The sequence below is a fragment of the Dipteris shenzhenensis genome, chromosome 32, assembly GCF_047967505.1.
Source record: "Dipteris shenzhenensis isolate YYH24624 ecotype China chromosome 32, Dip_SZ_1.0, whole genome shotgun sequence".
Taxonomy (NCBI): domain Eukaryota; kingdom Viridiplantae; phylum Streptophyta; class Polypodiopsida; order Gleicheniales; family Dipteridaceae; genus Dipteris; species Dipteris shenzhenensis.
The window spans coordinates 35,621,233-35,641,317 of record NC_141627.1 but is presented as its reverse complement, the minus strand read 5'-3'; the positions used below and the strand labels follow the sequence as shown (position 1 = coordinate 35,641,317).

The 20,085-nt window shown below is 44.0% G+C and overlaps 1 protein-coding gene across 2 annotated transcripts in view; it reads right to left on the bottom strand.

The window, feature by feature from the left end:
• PIE1 (SNF2 domain-containing protein / helicase domain-containing protein) overlaps positions 1 to 19,866 on the bottom strand; it is a 41,200-nt gene extending 21,334 nt beyond the window's left edge. Inside the window, exons 1-11 of one of the 2 annotated variants that reach the window (XM_087370420.1) lie at positions 19,807 to 19,866; positions 19,370 to 19,477; positions 13,378 to 13,458; positions 13,135 to 13,223; positions 12,334 to 12,856; positions 12,081 to 12,216; positions 8,692 to 8,801; positions 8,446 to 8,581; positions 5,622 to 5,714; positions 2,484 to 5,399; positions 1,313 to 1,374 (exon numbers count right to left, since the gene is read on the bottom strand). In XM_087370420.1, the coding sequence (XP_087226546.1) occupies positions 1,313 to 1,374; positions 2,484 to 5,399; positions 5,622 to 5,714; positions 8,446 to 8,581; positions 8,692 to 8,801; positions 12,081 to 12,216; positions 12,334 to 12,856; positions 13,135 to 13,223; positions 13,378 to 13,458; positions 19,370 to 19,477; positions 19,807 to 19,824 (4,272 nt within the window). In that variant the 5' untranslated portion in view covers positions 19,825 to 19,866. The remainder of the gene's footprint in view (positions 1 to 1,312; positions 1,375 to 2,483; positions 5,400 to 5,621; positions 5,715 to 8,445; positions 8,582 to 8,691; positions 8,802 to 12,080; positions 12,217 to 12,333; positions 12,857 to 13,134; positions 13,224 to 13,377; positions 13,459 to 19,369; positions 19,478 to 19,806) is intronic. The other variant, XM_087370421.1, reaches the window with a different exon arrangement.
• Between the last annotated feature and the right edge of the window lie 219 nt (positions 19,867 to 20,085).

Genomic DNA, 20,085 nt, shown 5'->3' with positions numbered 1-20,085 from the left:
ATTTCAGCCCTGCGTTCACGGATGGCCATCTTCTGGGAGACTCACTTGCTTCCCACATGGTGGCGAATCTAGTACAGTGGACTATCTACTAGGCCCACTAGACTTTGTCTCACGGATACATGACTTTGCCATACCCCACTCGAAGCTTACCACTCATACTTGGCCTTCCATATCTCCACCACCATGCCAACCACAGGGAGAGCTCCTCCCACGCGTCCACGCACTTAGATCCACTTTGACCGTGCTCTTGACCCAGTGTACATGAGCCATCTAGCCAGGGAGCTCCCGGCTCTACTTGGAGATGACATAGACCTCACCAGCGCCTTCGACACCCTTGTCTCAGTGGTACAGGACGCTGCTATCAGATCTTTTCCGACGACTCGATCCGGACGGGCCAGGGATGGGAAGATGCCTCAGAACCCTTGGTTCGACGACGAGTGCAGAGAGTCAAGAGCCCACTTCACACAACGGCAATGTGAAGACGATAGGATTTCATTTTGACTCTCCCAAATGAGCATTTCTAAGCTAAAAATGCTTAGACAATCTACCTGATAGGACACTGCACCACTTAAGATGGAAAGAATTTATTCTCTAGAAAAAAAAAATAGATAGAATTTTTCTCAATATTGCTAATACAGCCGGAGCATATATCCAGACGAATCCACGAACATGCCCAAAGTCAGCATAACACATAGTGCAATTTCGATCTCATGAAAATCACTCACAAGGTTTGGAGCACAAATGGCAGGGTCATCAATGTCCAACAGTAAATATAGACCATAGCACGGCCATCAAGGCCCAACGGTGAATATAGACCATAGTATAAACATACGCTCTCACACATACATATCCGGGCACCCACACAAACTACAAACAAATAACTCATTTCTTCATAAAGTGAACAAAAGATCTAGTCAATTGTATGGTGGAGATGATATAACTGACAACTTTGGTCAATGTGCTGGGCATCCTGAAGTATATATGAAAAAGGCTCCAACCAGGCACATTTCGGCATGGCCATTGGCCAGTGGCCACATGATCAACGTCTCGCTCTGATTCTTCAGATCTAGCTTAATTGGCTAGGCCATGCAGTTCAAATGCATGAAGAGCCTAGATATACTAGCACGAAGGATCAAGGCCTCCTAAGCTATGTCTTCACCCTCCCCAATCAGCTTAGGACATTCCTACTTCTGAAAATACCTATTTTGTAATAAAGAAACACTATACGCTAACATAGGGTGGATTCGTGACCTTTCCTTCATCTTCTTTTAACAAAAGTATGAACACCGACGGTGATGAGAACCATACAAACCTGTTGTGCCAAAACCTCCACTTGGTGGCGATATGCTTCATCAGCTCGTGAAACATCCCAACCTAAAACCACAAGAAAAAAAAATACCCAAATGCAAAAAGTAAGAGACTTGAAACCAATTTCCTTTCATATATCAACAATCCATCCTTGCTTCATTTCACTTCATTATACAAATATAATCTTGCAGCTCATTCGATTATGGATTTTCTTATTGTAGTCTTTTGGGGAACATGGGACAAACTAAAAGTAAAAGAAAGGACCCATGAGATTTGTGTATGTTCAACACATAAATCATCAATAGTTGCCTATACTCAGCCACAATTTAATCCATGAATAGTACATTTGAGGCCATAAAAACAGCATTTATGTGCAATTTATTCCGCTAGAATGGAGATAGGGTACTGACAAACTCTGATGTGAACATCTCCTTTTCTATTCTGCAGAATGGAGATATGGTACACACAAACTCCTATGTCAAAAAGCAGCAAGAGAAGAGGGATGTAGGGTTCGGTTTCCTTCACACTGCCCATTTGAAAGAGTCCATCATTCATCCATGGCAGTCCAACAAAGCTTAAACCCTGAACGCCCCCGGCCCTTCACTGCTGTTCTGAAAAACTACTCTTGTCAAGGAGATGATGGCAAATGATGCGTAGGATGTGGAGGGACGAGTGATGGTTGTGGGAGGTCAATGCAATGATAACAAGCTTCAGAGCTTGGAGCTCAAGAATGCCCTCATGGAAAGATATGGCAACTGGTTATAAGATGTATTTCAAAGATAAATTCAGGAAGCATCCCCATATGCAAGGGGGGCAGACAAGGAAGGACGAACCAGGCCAGAGAATTTTGAGCCAGGTGACAAGAAAGAAAGATGGATTGACGTCAGCCACCCACATTCAACAAGTTTAAGACTCGCAGCTAAGCAAGTAGCCAAAACATCTCTTTCGGCACCCAGGGCTGCTGAGACTAAAGAAGGTGCATATGGCAAACCAGCATGCAAACATATCCTAAGAATACCAGATATGAATTTCTGTTTTAGAAAAACTCAACATAGACATTTACAATTTTAAGCTTGCCAATGGGTCTCTCCATGCATTTCTCCAACACAGCTTGGTAATAAAATATAGCACTCTACACGTTTTGTAAAATAAAGTCCAAAACTCAAAATGCTTACTTTCATAAACAAGAGGTTCATTGTCTTCATCAATATCAGCTTCCTGCTCTTGTTTGAGTCGCTCTAACCGGTCCAATTCCCACTCTGTTTCTTCAACTGCAACTTGCATCTGAACTGCATCTTTGTCAATTATCGGCTCCCAGAGCTCCAAAAAGCGCATGGCATATCTTTCAGCAGGAGAGAGTTGATCATCAAATGAGACAGAGCCTTGCCCAGCTGCAGCTGCAACTGCAGCCATTTGTTTCACATCAGCCAGCATATCCATGTCCTCATCTGGATCTGTATGAATAACAGCTATGTCTTTGGAGTCGATGACAACAGGAGTATCATCTGCCTCAGATTTTTGGGTCCCCGAAGGACCATCCAGTGTGTGACTTCCTTTCTCACATAAAACCTTGCCTTCATCAAAATCATCAGGACATTCGTCCTCATCAATATTACCAGAATATCCCTCCTCCATGAACTCTTGGTTCTCAGCCGCTTCCTCCTGTTCTACTTTTTTCAATGCCATATAATCTGCTTCATCTTCTGCATTTTTCAAAGCAGCCTCAACATCTACATTAGAAAGCTCATGCATTGGACCTTGGACAGTCACAGCTGCCTCAGAAGCCAATCCAGAGACTGCACGTGGCCCAACTTTCACTCCCTTCAATCCAGACAGAAGCTCCATAGGATCTAGTTTTTTGAAAAACTCGGTATCATAGCTTCCTTTCTGGATGACAAGATCATCCAGGAAACGTTTTTGATTTGCTTTCTTCAAAATATTCTCTTCAATTGTACTTTCACTAATAAGTCTGTAAATGTGTACCTCACGAGTTTGACCGATGCGGTGGCATCTATCTTGAGCTTGTTGGTCCATGGCTGGATTCCAGTCACTATCATAAAAGATCACAGTATCAGCACCCACCAAGTTCACTCCCACACCTCCACTTCGAGTAGAAAGTATAAAGAGGAAAATCTTAGGATTTGTATTAAAACGTTGCATCAAAATCTGCCTTTCTTCTGGCTTTGTTGACCCATCAAGTCGCAAATACGTATATCCATGTAGATTAACGAAACTCTCCAAAACGTCGAGCATCTTGGTCATCTGTGTAAAAATCAATGCCCTGTGACTCTCTGACCTCAAGCGGCGTAACAATACTGCCAACTCCTGTAGCTTCCCACAGTCAAATTGAAGTAGCCTCCTATCTGGGAAAAAAAGCTCACGACGAACAAGAATCCGTCTCAGGAAGGTCAATAAAGAGCTAACCCTTTCTTTGCAATCATCGTAAAACTCTGCTTTGAAGAAAACACTGGAGGTTGAGGGATGACTACACCATGCGACAGGGGGGGGAGATCGTGCTGCTGGTATTGCAAATACAAAAGCCTGAAGTAGGTCCATTAGTCCTTCACAGCGTGTGGATGGTAATTGTACCAAATCAGTAATATTAGAAGCTACTTCCATGTAACGAAAGGGATCTGCCTTGATACTGTGAGCATCATACACAGGATGCTCAATGCTCAACTGTTTTCTAAGCTGCAAGCCATAAAGTGGAGCTCTATTACACCACAAAGCATTCAGCAAGCCAAGGGCTGCAGTCCTTTGCTGCTTCCTCTCTCTTCGTCCTTCACTCAAAGTCTTCTGGATCTCATCAATGATGCTTTCACTTTTGACGTCTGTTTTATCGGCATCCCAACCATCTTCCCCTGAGCTTCCTATCTCCTCAATCAATCTTGCTGGAGTGGCAAGATTCTGCACCTCATCAGCTTCCCAGGCTGACAATTCAAATTCAAGCTGACTGAGAAGTAGGTTCCATTTCACCAAATCGGGCATGTCAGACAATCCACGGATTGCTGACGAAACAGCTGCACTCAAGTGGAGATCAATACCAGGCATGTCAAATGAGCTTACGATTGGCCGGCCTTCAAATAGATCTGGGTGATTGCAAACCTTTCGCAGCTGCATCAACACATTTATTAAGCCAAGAAAATTCCCACTTGCTAATGTGGCTTGAGTGTCTGAACTTGCCATGAAATCTTCATACAAGTTTCGCTGGCGCTTTGACAACCTGCATCTTATCACATGCTCAAACTTCTTAGGAAGTTGCTTCTCCACATCCTGTTTCAAACGCCTCAGTATGAAGGGACGCAACACATTATGCAAGCGATCCACGAGCTCCTTGTTAATCTGCTCTTGACCTTCTATCATTCCTGTGATCGGATTGTTAAACCAGTCACGAAACTCCTGATGTGACTGAAAAACATGAGGCATAAGAAAGTGCATAAGGGACCACAGTTCCATGAGATCATTTTGTAGTGGTGTCCCTGTGAGAAGGATCCTCCTCTTTGAGTTGAAATTTAGCAAAGTTTGCCACCTTTGTGATTTCCAATTCTTGATCAGATGTGCCTCATCCAAGATCAGATACTTCCATTTTTTCCGTTTAAAAGCCTTTGCATCTTGTATGACAAGCCTATAGGTAGTGATACAGACATGAAAGGAATTTGCTTTAGACCAACCCTGCCGTTTAACCTTCCGTTCTTTTGCAGACCCAAAATAAGTCAAGATTTTAAAAGCAGGACACCATTTCATAAATTCCATTTCCCAATTGAGCATTACACTCGTTGGTACCACGATAAGATGGGGGCCCCATATGCCTTTGTCACAAGCCAAATGAGCCAGCAAAGCAATTGTCATGATCGTCTTGCCAAGACCCATCTCATCTGCCAGAATCCCATTCAGCCGCCTTTCATACATAGTGACTAACCAGTCCAGGCCTATGTGCTGATACTCCCGAAGAGAATGCTTCAGCAGAAATGGCAGCTTTGTGCGCACCTTAGTTGTACAAAATGTGAATCCTGTTGGTTGTGCTGATCGGGCTGCAGCAGCTGCATCAGCAATGTTGTTGACAGTCTCCCCCTCCTCGAAATTGTTGCTCCCTATCAGAAACAAATAAGTTCAGGAACAATTCCATGTGAATCTTTGACAAAAAACCAACAAATGGAAAAAACAGTAAATGTGAGAAACAAGGATCTAAATCTGGTCCTTCCAAATGTAGGCAACGTTCTTTACTGTTTGGTGCACTAAACAACATGAAACTGGCATATACACCTTTTTTGGTAAACAACCAAACAACAAGTAAAAGGTGGTCTGGAAGCTACCATAAATAATCTCTGCTGGTTGTGCCAATTGAGTTGCAGTAGCTGTGTCAGCAGTATTGTCACCAGTCTCTACTTCCTCCGTATTTTTGCACTCTGACCAAACATGTTGGGTTAGAGACAGTCCCCTGTAACTTCTTGGCAAGTTCACATCAAAATACAAATGATCAATTATCAATACTACCAGACATGCCACAAATAAGGAAGTAAAAATGACAAAGCCAGATTTAATTTTAAGCCTTCTGAAGATAAACTCGGAGACTTGGGCTACCAACTTCAAGAATTTTTTTGGGTGACTTAATTTATATAATTTTTACTCATGCATCCAACTTGTGAAGATAGACTCCGAGACTTGGGCTATTGATAATTCATTTTCTGATATGTGGTGATTTCTATTTCGCATATTTACATGCTTTTGTACTAACGTGTTATGCATCCTTGTAAATCCTTGAAGCATCTAAAGCATCATTCTCCTCCCATTGTCGTAGGAAGGCCCATAAGCAACAAACTTGGCACATGGGCAGTCCGTTGTACAAAATTACTCCCACCACTATAACTCATCTTCTGATATTTGGTGCTCTCTATTTTGCATATTTACATACTTTTGTACAAACCTGTTTTTGACCTTGTAAATCTTTAAGCATCTTAAACCACCTCTCCCACTCCCGTATGAAGGCCCATAAGTGACAAGCTTGGTGAATGGGGGTCGATTGTACAAGATCACTCCCACCACTACCATAATGGATCAAAATAAGGCATGCCATGACTTCTCATGTGAGCACCTAGAATTGGTGATGTATACCACTATTTCTTAGTCTTTTCCACAGTAATTTATTACACAATCCGTCTTTGGGTTTTGACCCAAACAAGGCTTAAGGACCAAGGAAAACACAAGGAGAGACATTGTGAGTGCACAAGACTCTTGATTAGGCTCAACATGGGTGAGCCGTGCTCAGACAGAAGGGACCCTCGAGGTCTTTCTGTACGAACGGAGGGAGGTGAGATGGAGGGAAGGACCAAGTGACTGTGGGACATGGGGCTTTAGTGCTTTCTAAGCCCACCCAAACCCCACAGGTTACCCCCAACCCCTATGGAAGGGGGTGCCAGCACTTAGGGAAATCCGTGGTGAGCCATGTACAAGTTCTAACACTCACTAAAAAAGATCTAAGAAGAAATCCGAGAAGATAGGGTGAATCTCCACATTGATAACTTCGTTGGAAGTAACCCACTACTAACATGTTACACCTTTAGCGTTCTTATATTTGGTTTCATTGAATGTATGATTCAAGAGTTAATTACTGATGTATTTAACAGCTTGGACATGGATGATGAGGATGAGGAATGGACAAAAGACGACCCTAAGGTGTCAAATCGGGGGATCTAAATGCCGAGGGCCCAAATTTTATTGTTCAATTTTGGGCTCATATGACATTTTGGTGATTGTAAACTACTTATGCCAATTAAAGGCATCCAAAGCCTTGTTCAATTTTGGGCGCATATGGCATAGTGGTGATTGTAAACTCTTTATGCCAACTAAAACTTCTTTCACTCAAATTTTCTTTGTGTAAGCTAATATACCTAGATGAATCCAGGAACATTCCCAAACTCATCCTCTAAAAACACAACATAGTGCAGTTTCAATCTCACGAGAGTCACTCATAAGATTAAAAACCATAAACTCCATCACGCATAGCAAGGACTAGCTACTATGACATCCCCACTGACATCATCAAACAAAGCCACTTAGCCTGATTGCGTTGTGCAACCTTACCATATCTAAGCTAATGGTAAGCTGCAACAGTGATAGCCATTTTGACATTCTCAACTACCGTTAAAATGTATACAAGGTCTATTTCAAAACAAAATTTGTTGATCTACAGATGATTGGAAAATATTCCACATCTTAACAAGGAGCTTACCTATGCAGATACTCATTGAAAGAATCACATAACTGTTAGCATTATATGCATCTCCTGTCTACAGTGTACTTGTGTGCACACTGCTCTGAGTGAGGGCTTCTTTGTGGGTGTGCCCGCCCCTCGTGAGGTTCTTTCATTCCCGATTCTACACTTGTATCTGACACTATTTTCCATCGGTCAGAGGCTATTCCTACACTCAAAGGGGGCACCCACGAGACAGGGCCAAAGCGGGGGATAAAGGGGGACAGCTCCTGGCCGACCAGCTGGTCGGCCCAGTTGGCTGGCCGACCAGCTAGGCCAACTGGACCGACCACCTACCCTGGCCTCCCCTACATAAGGGCCCTTCCCCTTCCTCATTTGATATCTTCTGGTGGAGCTCCTCCTGCCTCCTCGCTCCAGGCTCCTCCAGCCTCCCCGTTCCTAGGCTCCAGCCTCCTCGCCTCAGGCTCCTGTCTCCTCGCTCCAGGCTCCTTCTACCTCCTCGCTCCAGCCTCCTCGTTCCTAGGCTCCAGCCTCCTCGCCTCAGGCTCCTGCCTCCTCGCTCCAGGCTCCTCCTGCCTCCTCGCTCCAGGCTCCTCCAGCCTCCGTGCTCTCAGGCTCCAGCCGCCTTGTGCCCCTATCCTCTGCTCCAGTTCAGCCCCTTCTGCAGCTCCTGTTCAGGACTCCTTGTATTACAGTTGCTGCCCTGGTTTATGGGCTGAGTTACTGCAGATCTGTTTGTGGCACATCTTGTTGTCTCTAGTATTCTCTGTGTGATTCTGTAGCTTCAGTTTGCCTACATCTTCCGCTGCCACTCTTGACAATAACAAGTCATTGGATACTACATTAGCAAATTCTTTATTAAAAGGAAGACACATTTGGATGCCAATGGCTTTGAGAGAGAGATGATGATCAAGAAGTTTGAATACCTCTTCCAGAGCTATATAATTTCAATAGATCTTCAAGCGGAAGAGAGGCCTCTCTTTCGAGTTCAAGCAACTCCTCTTTTCTCTCATCCTCTGTGATCAGCGCTTCATCAGCCTCCAAAGTAGAGAAATCATCCTCCTGCACAAAGCAGAGTTGCTTCATCATAACATGCTTAACCAATGAATTCCCCAACCACGGACAATTTTCATGTAAAAAAAGATACGTTGCAAAAGATCCAAGTCTCACACCACGTCTTCCGCGCTTTCCATGGAGAATTCAGCATCTTCCTCCTCTTTCTCCAGTTCCATGTCGGCCCTCTCAATTTCATGTTCACCTCTCACCTCCGTCCCTGCATCACCTTAAAATGTCCTTTAAAAGAGTCAGCTCTATAATGAGTTTAAAGCACAAGTGTTAGTCAGCTCTATAAAGCGTTTAAACCACTAGCCATTTTGATTATAGACACTGGTACAAAACAGACACTCGTAGATTTAGATTAAAACATGAGATAGTTCAAAATAAATTGGCAGTATTTAGCTGAATTGGAAATACTTTGAAAGCTAATTGGCAGTATTTAACTGCCCATAATAGAAAGAAAGGATATAATAAACGGAAGACTAATGGTCTTGTAGCAACGTGTCAATTTTGTGAGGTTTCAGCTTGATTTCCAAGCCTGCCAGGTGTAAGGTGTTGGAAAAGGCAGTGTCTCCCGTCAGCCCGTCACGGGACATTGGGCCTGCCTGGGAAATTTTGGGTTGGTTTATTATGCCCTGATTTGGTGCAGGTGTAAGGGCTGGAGAGAGATACTTCTTGGATTAGTTTTTAGGGCTGTGTGGCCCTGTGTTTAGGCACAGCAATAGCTGCTGGAGACTGCAGTACAGCAGCCGCCACTGTGACGGAACTGACCTCTGCAGTGCGCCTTTTATAGGCCAGTGAACATGTCAACGAGCAGCAGACTCGTCGGTAGCCTGTTGGTATGCTGGACAGGTTGGCCAAACTCTAAAAAGGGTCGGCCCGAAACAGGGCCAGTCAGCCAATAAGGGGCTTTCCAGCCACTAAAAACAGACCTTCACAGCCTCTCCTACATTCTCCCCCTACTTCCAGTGCATATCCCCCCACCTACCTCTGCCTACTGAGACTTCTAATTGAGGTCGTGCAGCAGGAGTGTTGGTGCAGCAGTGTTTCCTACATATTGTAGGAGTCCTACAGTGGACCATTGCTTCCAGGTTCACTATTTTGTTGCTACAATACGTATACAGTACAGTTTACTATGTTTTTTCTAAAATTATTTGATGAATTGAACTCGCGTGAGCTTTCTATCCTGGGCAAGTCTCTCTCTCTGTTTTTCTACATGGTGTTTCACATAGCACTCAGTCCAGCCAGCTTCTCAGAGCCAACTCCTCTCCTCTCTTTTCTTCTATCCTGGAGCTCCATGTGGAGAGTAATATTTCTGTGGAAGTGTATGGCATTGTCTCTTGTAGGTCTGAACTTCAAAGTTCACAGAAGCAAGCATGCTTGACGGAACGAACTATCCTTTGTGGAAGTTCAGGGTAAAGACTCAGCTTCTTCTTGCATTTTCTGTCCACCAACAGATGTATGCCTTCAAACTCCAGGGGTTTATTCCGAGAATAACTATTCCATAGTGATTCAGGCTAAGCATCATTGGAGATAAAGAAATATATCAAGTATTACCCCTATTAGGGGATAGACCTCATTCGCAGGTGGTGCTACTCATTAGCTCCGACACCCGCTGTAGTGTGTGAACTTTGCCCACCACTTTCTTGTAGAGTCACCATTGCCCAAATGCCATCGTCTGCAATGTGTAGCACTCGATTCATGAGAGAGCAATTCACAACATAGATAATAGGGCTGAGAGAAAAATAAAAGAGACATGGGTACCTGATGGGATAGACCTTGGTAAAACCAAGGTCATGGTGTTCAATGCTAGTGACGCCCACCTTCGACATGTCACATCTCTACACGTACTTGGGAATGAGTGTTCATGAGCGCCAAGTGTACCATGAAACCAGCATATATCTAGATGAATCTAGGAACATGCAAAAACTCAACACAGTCTGTAACTTCAATCTCATGATAGTCACAAGGTTGAAAACCATAAACTCCATCACGCATAAAAGGACTAGCTACTATGACATCCCCACTGATGTCATCAATGCCCAACAGTGGATGTAGACAATAGTTAAAACATATGCCCTCACAAATACACATCCACACCCCCCAGACGTATTTGAGAATCCATTCATACAAAGTCTTCATACTGAGAATCTATAAGCACTCAGAGGTGAAGGGCAAACTCAATTGTGACAAGGGCTAGCACTAAAGGCGAAGGCTAATCAAAAAGTAGTCCACTCTCTCTTCTTAGACAATCTAGCCGATAGGGCAGCGCAGCACTTACAATAGAACGAATTTATTGCAATATCAGCAAGCCGCAAACATGGACAAAAACTTCACAAGGTGCAATTTGGATGCCCGCTAATATGGCGGGAGCTTATATCTAGATGAATCCAGGAACATGCCCAAACTCGTCCTCTGAAGCCATGACACAGTGTGCAGTTGCAATCTCATGATGGTCAATACAAGGTTGAAACCCACAAACTCATCACCCATAGCAGGGACTAGCTACTATGACATCCCCACCGACGTCATCAGTACCCAACAGTGGATGTAGAGCATAGTATAAACATATGCTCTCAAATACACATTCACACCTACACACTTGAGCATCTATTTATGCAAAGGTCTTTGTACTAAGTTTCTGTCAGCACTCTGGAGGTGAAGGGCAGACTTAGTCATGACAAACGCTAGCACTAAAGGAGAAGGCTAATCAAACATTAGTCCACGTTCTCTTCATTCAAGCTACAATTGCTTGTGAATACAATACAAATTCATTTTAGTCTTTCCCAAACGAGCATTTAAAAGCAAAAAAATGCTTAAACAATTTACCATGAAACCATCAGCCCAGGCCATCTAGCCACAGGACAATTCTCTTTGACTCTTCAGTCGTACCAGCAGCATTATATGCAGGGTCTCTCTGCGGAGTAGATCTCATAAGAGCAATGAATGGGTCCGATTTGATTCACTACAGGTGATAATGCCATCATGCATGATTCCTAGGGCATCATATTGGCAGATTTTGCTGCAAGGCCTCTACACACAGATGCATCACATATGAATGGGTTAACAAGTGGTTTCAGTGGCATGTCCATGGACCACCTTCTCCCATAACAATACTTTCCTGATGCACCCTACCTACATCTGACGCAACAAGAGATTCACCAGATTATCAGAAATGATTTGTGGCACGTGTATACCCAGAGGACATGGTTGTCCCCAAAGCAGCCACCTGCCACATTGTGCAAAGACCATTTCCTTCGCTTGACAAAGGATAGGTTTATCCGACCTGGGTATCTACAGATCCAACAGTCACACGTTGTATGGGTAGTTTCCTGAGGCATTACAAGAAACAGACCTATAACAAAATTCAAAAAGAACCAATTTGAGATCATAACAAGCTAATACTCACTGTATCAGCACCTTCTCTTATTTTTCAATAAACAAGAATTTGGATGCCAATGGCTTTAAAATAACAACAAGATCAGAACTGGGATGGTAATGATACCTGTTCTTGAACCATACAATTTCAATAGCTCATCAAGAGGAAGAGAGGCCTCTCTTTCCAGTGCAAGTAACTCCTCTCTCCTCTCATCCTCTGTGATCAAAGCTTCATCAGCCTCCAACGTGGAAAAATCATCCTCCTGCAATTAGCAAACATTTTTGAAAAGCTGACATGCATATATCTGGCATAACCAATCAGCATATATACAGTACCAAAAGGAAAACAAGATTTTGGCAACAAGTTTCAAGTATCGCACTTCTTCCATGCTTTCCAGGGAGAACTCAGCATCCTCATCCTCTTTCTCCCTTTTTATTTGGGGCCTCTCACTTTGATGTTGATTTGTCATATCTGTTGCAGAGGCAGAATCTATCCATCTACCCAAATTTGTGGTAGAATCTACACCCTTGTCTACGTCAGAAACCAAGTGTGTTTGTGAATCTCCTTCTGCAACTACAGATTCTTTCTGTTGGTGTCCCACTCCGAGAAGTCTCACAGACTTTATGTGTGTTTCTCTTGCATCCATGGAATGATTCTGTTTTGATTCTTCTACATCAGAATCCGTCTGCTTTGGTCCCTGTATATGCACACCTATCGAATTGGTCTCCGTTTTGCCATCAATTCTTGCCTCAACATCGACATGCAAAGGTTCCTGCTTTAAAGGACTGTCTCCGATTGTCCCATCATCCGAAGTTGAAGCAGGTGGTGGTAACAGAAGCAGCCTGTTTTCAGGCTCTGTCGTTGGAGCATCAGCCCAGATCTCTGCCAGCATAGTTGAATATCTGCCACAACATGGTGGAAGTTACCAGCATAAGGAATATGCCCAAAAAAAGGGCATATGAACTCTAAAGATAGAAGACCGCATACAGTATGATTGGAATCGTGCAGTTCAAGTGCTTTGAACTGATCTGGAAGGCATATTATCTAATCTAATCAGACAAATGCTCAAAAGAATAGCATCTTAATTATAAAAATAGAAGAAGGCATACTGTAAGTTTTAGAATCTTGCAGCTTAGGCAATTTGAACTAATAGCATGCATCTAAACAACAGCGAGATTACCTTTCTGTTTGGCCAACAAGAAAATCAAGATGTTTATCCAGCGCCTTTTTTTTTCTCCCTTCAAGCTCTAACTGGTGCTTATAGATAATCTGTAGACTCCAAGAAGCAAATGAGAAAAAAGGGCACTGCAAAGCAGTCCTCCACTTTAAAGGACAATCATTCTCCCCTCAAAATTAGGTCAACTGAATACCTTCTAATATCAAGCCTATTTTCTGTTATCATGAACAATTGAAATAAATGTACCAGTTTTTCAATCTTTGTCCAGAATTTCTTCACATCCTTTGCAATGCTGCTCGCGACCCTGCGAATGCGCTGTTCCTCTTCCTGTAGACATACCCTTGAAATCAGCATCTTAACACTTCCTCTGATAAATACAGACCTTCATATGGCAAGCATTGCAAAGAGCAACCAGATCAGGAAAACAATCTTGCCTAGTCAAGAATAAAACCAGGTGCCTATACAAATACTGAATGCCCCTTGCCTTGCAATCTATCTTAGTCAAGCCATGTGCTGGAAGTTACAAATTACCATTTTTCTTTTTTTTAACAAATGCTTTTTCCCTTCTGAATATAAGCTTTGCAAAAATCGACATGGTTTTGGACAAACAAGCCAGAACATGATCAGTATAAAGATTGAGAAACACACGAAGCACAAGTAGATGGGAAACTATAAGCAATTACATATGACAATAAGCCACAATGGTTGTCCTCCAAACAGACTACGAAATAAATGTAAAGTGTGATCATGGTGTTCAAAACACTCTAAAGAATCAATCAGGAACTCAAATAAGGTTACAAGCATGGTTCCCAGGAGTTTTGGAAATGGGGAATGGAAATGGGCAGGAAACGGAGTTTCGGAGTTTCAGGCACCAAAAGAGACAGTGGAAACGGAGTTTCGGTTTTTAAGGTTAATAAAATATATATTATATATGTAATTATTATTAATACATATGTCATACAACAAGGCCTGAGAGGACAACAAGGAGGAAAGGAGAGGGCAAGGGCTGAGGAGAGCAAGGAGAAGAGGGCAACGGCTGAGGATAGCAAGGAGGAGAGGAGAGCAAGAAGGAGAGGTTGGAGAGGAGAGGAGAGGAGAGGAGAGGGCAAGAACTGAGGAGAGCAAGGAGGATATGCTAGAGAGGAGAGCAAGGAGGAGGGGCAGTGGGCTGAGAGGGGGGTTGTAGGATGAGAGGAGAGCAAGAGGAGAGGCTGGAGAGGGAGAGCAAAAACTGCCCTACCTGCTGATGGGGTTCTAACGTCTTACTCAGTGGTTGAGGCATGTGTGTGTGTGTGTGTGCGCTGGTACTTTGCTTCTATAGCTGAGCATTGGTGTCTACAATTTAACCTTCAACCCCCGCCCCCCTTAACAATCTCTCATTTCTATGATGCTTCACACAACAATCTTCATGCCCACGTGACGTAACTACGTTTTCTGTTCAGCTGATGTTCACCTTACCATCCCATGCTGTACCAATCATGGTGGAATATTCTTTCCAAACTTCAGAATAATGGAATCAACAAAGAAAAAATCCACAACCAACTCGACTTAAGAATGCAAATAGATAGGAACTTATGTTCTCTCAGTAATTATGTTCCCTAGCTCTCAGCAGGACTTAATCAGTATTAAAGCAAGTACAGGACAGCCAGCTTGTCCCGACATGATCATGAGCTTCAAGAGCTCAATTAAGGTTTCCTAGATTTGACCAGTAAATTCCTTGCTTCAAGCACACCACAATGAAACATGGCAAAATAAGATTTTCTCAGAAGGTTCTGCATTAGGCAAGAAACAGGTCCTCCATAAGCTTCGAACACATTGAAACCCCTAACAATTTGCCAAGGTTTCTTGTGACTTCTAAGTAATATTTTTAGCTGGCTTGAATGTCACAGAAAACTAGAACCTGGTACGTATAACGATCACAGTTGTAATCGCATCCTTATCAGCTGCATGAGCAAAGGATCTTGAGCTGGTCAATCTCGTTTGTCATAATGTAAGTTGGGTTTTCACCATGATGTTGCTGTCATTGCACCATGATGTCATATTATAAGTTGGATGTTGCTTCTTGATGCTGTTTGTTCAGCATTTTACTTTAACACATTTACATCAGTCCAAAGAAGATCCTGGGCTTTAGAGAAAACCTGATTTGGAACAAAATATCTCAATAAATGGAGGGGCTTAGGGACGACAAGAACTTATGGCAGCCACAAACCATTATATATATGCACCCCGAGGTTTTTTAGTTGCTCGATGCATGGCACTCTTGTATGAACTCATCACCTGATGCAACCAGCATGATGACTGAAACTCTCTTGCAAGCTTGCCCATGCTATCTACTGAGTCTAGAGCGTGGATGCTGACTTAGATAGCCCCCATGTACATGCATAAGATCCATGATGTTGATGTCACACACTCCTTTTTTTTTTGTGAAATCCATCTGTCAATATATTACAAAAAACAGGCCCAAAGAAAGGGACTAAGAACTACAAACATCAGAAGACATCGTTATATGACAAGAAGGCTGGATAATCTATGTCCCGTGCCTGCAGACAATCATAAAATGATTGTCGCAAAGAGGCACGAAAGAACCAATATTTAGCCAGAGGGGGATCACCAAAGACCCAACGGTATGCCGTCCTTCCAGAGGGTGCAAAGTGCCCAACAACGCACCCAATAGAAGAGAAGATCATATCCTGCCTCACCGGATGAAAACCACACACACCATGGATCTCTCTCTCACACACACACAGACTAGCTCACAGGAATACCTACAGCACAGTTTTGGAGCTGGGAGGTTTCTGTGCCTCAGATTGGGCCAAATGCTCAACTTCAGGCTCTTGTTTCATGCTGTGTTAGGTGTCATTTCATGGTTGAGCAAGAAACATCCAACGGGTGCCCTTTCTTCCACGAAGCCAGAGGACAAAACTGCTTGCGAGACGTGGCTCAGATCAATTTTGGAGAAAATGGACATTCTTCAGGAGGATGCAACGGTGATCTTGTGCAAGAATCAGAATTGCATCGCCATTGCAACGAACCCCATGTTTCAAGCACAAACGAAGCACATCACTGTCTTACCATTTAATCCAGGAGCTCATCATCAACGAGATTGTGGAATTAATGGACTGTCCGACCTCTGGCAACATCTCAGCTGTGTTCAGAACGGCTCTTCCTAGAGACCAACTGGAGCACCTCATTCGCCACATGGGGATTGGCCCAGAATTGAGTCATTGAGAGGGGATGTTAGAAGTCACTGACCCACCTGTGAGACCCCATATGAGGAGGGGCCAGGGCAGAGCAAAAGTCAGGCAGATACAGTCAACACACCAGTTGGGTGTTGGCACAGACTCAGTGGACACACCAGTTGGGTGTTGGCACAGACTCAGTCAGGGCAGGGTTCAGCCCTCTGCCTATAACTAGCCTCCTATCTGAGCATACTTTTGCCCAGCACCTCTGCTGGATACGTTCAGCTCTTCTGCGAGCGATTTCCCACATCCATAGATAAATAAAGACTGAGTGCTCCTTCTCTTCTTTCTGCTGTACATTCTCTGAGTGAGGTTTTTGGTTTGTGTGTCCATCTATAAGTGTTTGGAAAGAGTTTCCTAGATCTATCCACTGCGTGAGAGGTTCAAGCAATAAGGACTCTATTTTTCGAATAGGATACTTGTCATTAGGCTGAGATGCCAAACATAGCAGAGCTAGGCTTAAACATATGGCCATTGCTAGCTTGCATTGAATTGGCATAAAACAAGTGCATGAAAGACAAACTCAGATCTATTAAAAACGACAGAATGTACTGAAAAGCTGAACCTCTATTATGCTCCACCAATGCGTGGGCTGATGGTACAAGAAGTTGCCACAAAGATCAGCCAAATGTTAAGCTTGAAACTTCACGGTTCTCCATTTGCACTCTTCCATGACTCAATGTTCTGGCAAGCATATTGCTGAGCATGATACAAAGTAAAAATAATTGACCCAATCCAGTTATACAATCCTCCTCCAAGTGATTAAGAGGTTGGCACTCTCCGAATACAACTTCAACCCTTCCAAAGAGGCAGTTGTAAAGATAAGTGGCAACTCTGTTAATTACATATACTGTCAGAGTGTTTCGTCGTTCCACAGCTGCCACTTCTTTCTGCCACACACTCCCGCACTGGAAGAATATATCCAAGCATAAATACACTCCGATAAACTAGTATGCTAGCCACGGATACAAATCTAGAGCATGCTCATGAAGTAGAATAGCCAAAACATGAAATAGATTACACATAATGTTCGAAAACAGAGATGGAGGATGCTTGCTGTAGCCAACACTCCCACAGTGGACGAATATGCCCAGGGATCATGCTACGCATAAATCACATCTCACTCCGATAAACTAGCATGCTAACCACAGATACAACTCTAGAGCATGCTCGTAGAATAGCCAAAACAAGAAATATAGATTGCATATAATAAGCAACCCCTGTTATAAACTCTCGTGCTCAAACCACCACCATCTAACAGTCTATGTGCTACCTAGATTTGGACTGTTGACACTGCCATAGACTGCCTTCTACCTTCACAGACCTCTGATCTTCCTCAACCTGCATGCTTTAATGGAACTTCATTGGGCTGGAAAGATCCAGCTCCAACACCTCAATTTGCTGCTCTTCTTCCTGCTGAAGATCTGATGGTGCAGCGAGTGTTCTCTTGAAGTATTCCTAGCCTACCTGCTGCTCTGGATGCAGCCCAAACCTGAGGCACAATGGATGCTGATCCCTGGCCTCCCTGCTGAAGCAGCTCAAACCTAAGGTCCGAGATGATACCTGGACCCTCAACAATGGGGCCCCTTTATATATGCTGCCACATGGCAGGCACCTATTGGCCTGATCACCTCCTTTGAGAGTGCTCCTGTCTGGCCGAGTGCTTTCTGCAGTCTGCCAACCTGTCCTGCTATTGCAACTGCCCAGACTGGACTTGACCTCAGCCAGCATGCTGCCAACTCAGTCTGCTCCTTTTGCCATCGGACACCTTTTTCCTGGGCCTGGGAATAGTGCCTGAGCCGCCACAAACCTGCTGTTCCCACTGCTGCATATGCTGCTCCACTGTCTGCCCTTCTGTCCTCTTCCAGGGCCTGTGCATTAGTTCCGTAAGCTACCTACATGGCAGACTTCAAATGCACTCAGATCTGCCAGCCTGGCTACCTGTGCACATGGCCTCTCTCTGACCTTTAACATGCTGCTGGTACACCTCCCCCATGTCCTCCTCATGAGGGCTCTGAGGCGGGAAGGTGATCCGTAAAATCCAAACATGGTCACAATCCAATAGCTTTGCCTCATCAAACAAAGTTCAGCCTAATTGGCTTGCTTGGCGTTTTAGAGTACGAGGACTTCTAGAGATCTCCCTTGCAGCAGATCCTGTTCTATTCATTAAAGTACTAGGAGATAATTTGGTACCCTTATAAAGTGTAAACCTCTGTCATCGGAGGTGTTTTCTCTCTCTCTCTCTCTCTCTCTCTCTCTCTCTCTCTCACACACACACACATATATAAAGATCAATCACGAGCTTGAGCTTGTGCGGTCGGCGACACGATTAAGAATGTGGACTTCAATTGTTCTTATATCAATGCTTGAATTGCTTACGCAAGTTTTGGACATTTGTAGCATAGAATTGTAGACTGACATTGAACAATTCGTGGCAAGCACACCCAAAAACAGACCCAAGAGGACCTCCAAAAAGTCTTTGAATTCTAGGAAGGCTCAAGTATACGGACTCTGAAGCTCGTTTTCATAAAGAACAAACGTAGAGAAAAAGTTGCCAGAGACAAGAAAAAAAAGAAAAAGTAAAAGACAAAAACAAAAACAAGAAATTGGTAAGCAGTACCCAAGCATAGGCTCAAATATTGTTGCCGTCTGGCGCTACATTTGGACTTGATATTTTGCCCCACTATAACTCGCCGGAGATACGATAGGCCGTAGGTGCGTGCTTACCTTTCCTTTTGCATGCTTATTAGCAGCCTTTCGTGAACGATTCTGTTTTGTTTCAAATTAGAAGTCTATGGTGAGATTATGCGTGATTCCTTGCCGCAAGATCATTCATGTGACGTCAAAGAGAGGCCCATGAACGATAAATGCACAGGGCACGTGCACGATGATGGAGAGACTATCTGCCGCACGCCATTCACTTCACACATTCAATATTGACCAGAATTTGTTCGTGACAGGTCTTTGTCAACCTCTATAAGTATGAGACTTAGGTGTACCTTTTGCCGCCGTTGTCCTTTGGCTTCACTGGACAGCCCACTCTTGGACACCTTCACAGCCACCTTCTTGGCCTGGCTGAGCTTCAATTTGCGCTCGCTTTCGAAATCCTGAGAACCGCAATTTTTGAGTGACGTGTCAGCTGCGATCTATAGCGAAAAAGAAGAGTCGCAAAAAATATAAAGCTGGAACTAAGCACGTAAAAGAGCATTGGACATTATTCCACTAATACCAGACACCAATGCTTCCAGGAAAAACTTGATCTTCGAGCTTCAACTAAGGGAATGATAAGTCGTTACCAAGCAAACTCAAAGGAAAACCGCATGCGTTTCAAAGAAACGATGCGCTTTGGAACAGCGACAGCAAAGTTCAAAAAAAGAATCGAAAGAGTTCGCCATGTTCCACAGAATTAAGAAACAGGAAGCCAACGCGCGCACACCTTAGCGAGCCACGCCATCTCTTCGAGGACATAGTCCCAGTGGGTCTTGGAGCGAGAGGGCTCCTTCCCGCGGCTGGCGATGCGCCGGTCGGGCTCGAAAGAAGCGGCAGGGGGGAGGGGAGGGGGGGGGTTCCACATGGCGGGGTGGAAGGGAGATGCTAGAGAAGGGGAAGGGAGGGAGGAAAACGAATGATGATGGGAAAGGAAGGGGGGGAGGGGAGGAATGGGGGAGGGGAGGGGGAGGAGGGCGGCATGGGGGAGGAGGGGAAAGAAGGCGAG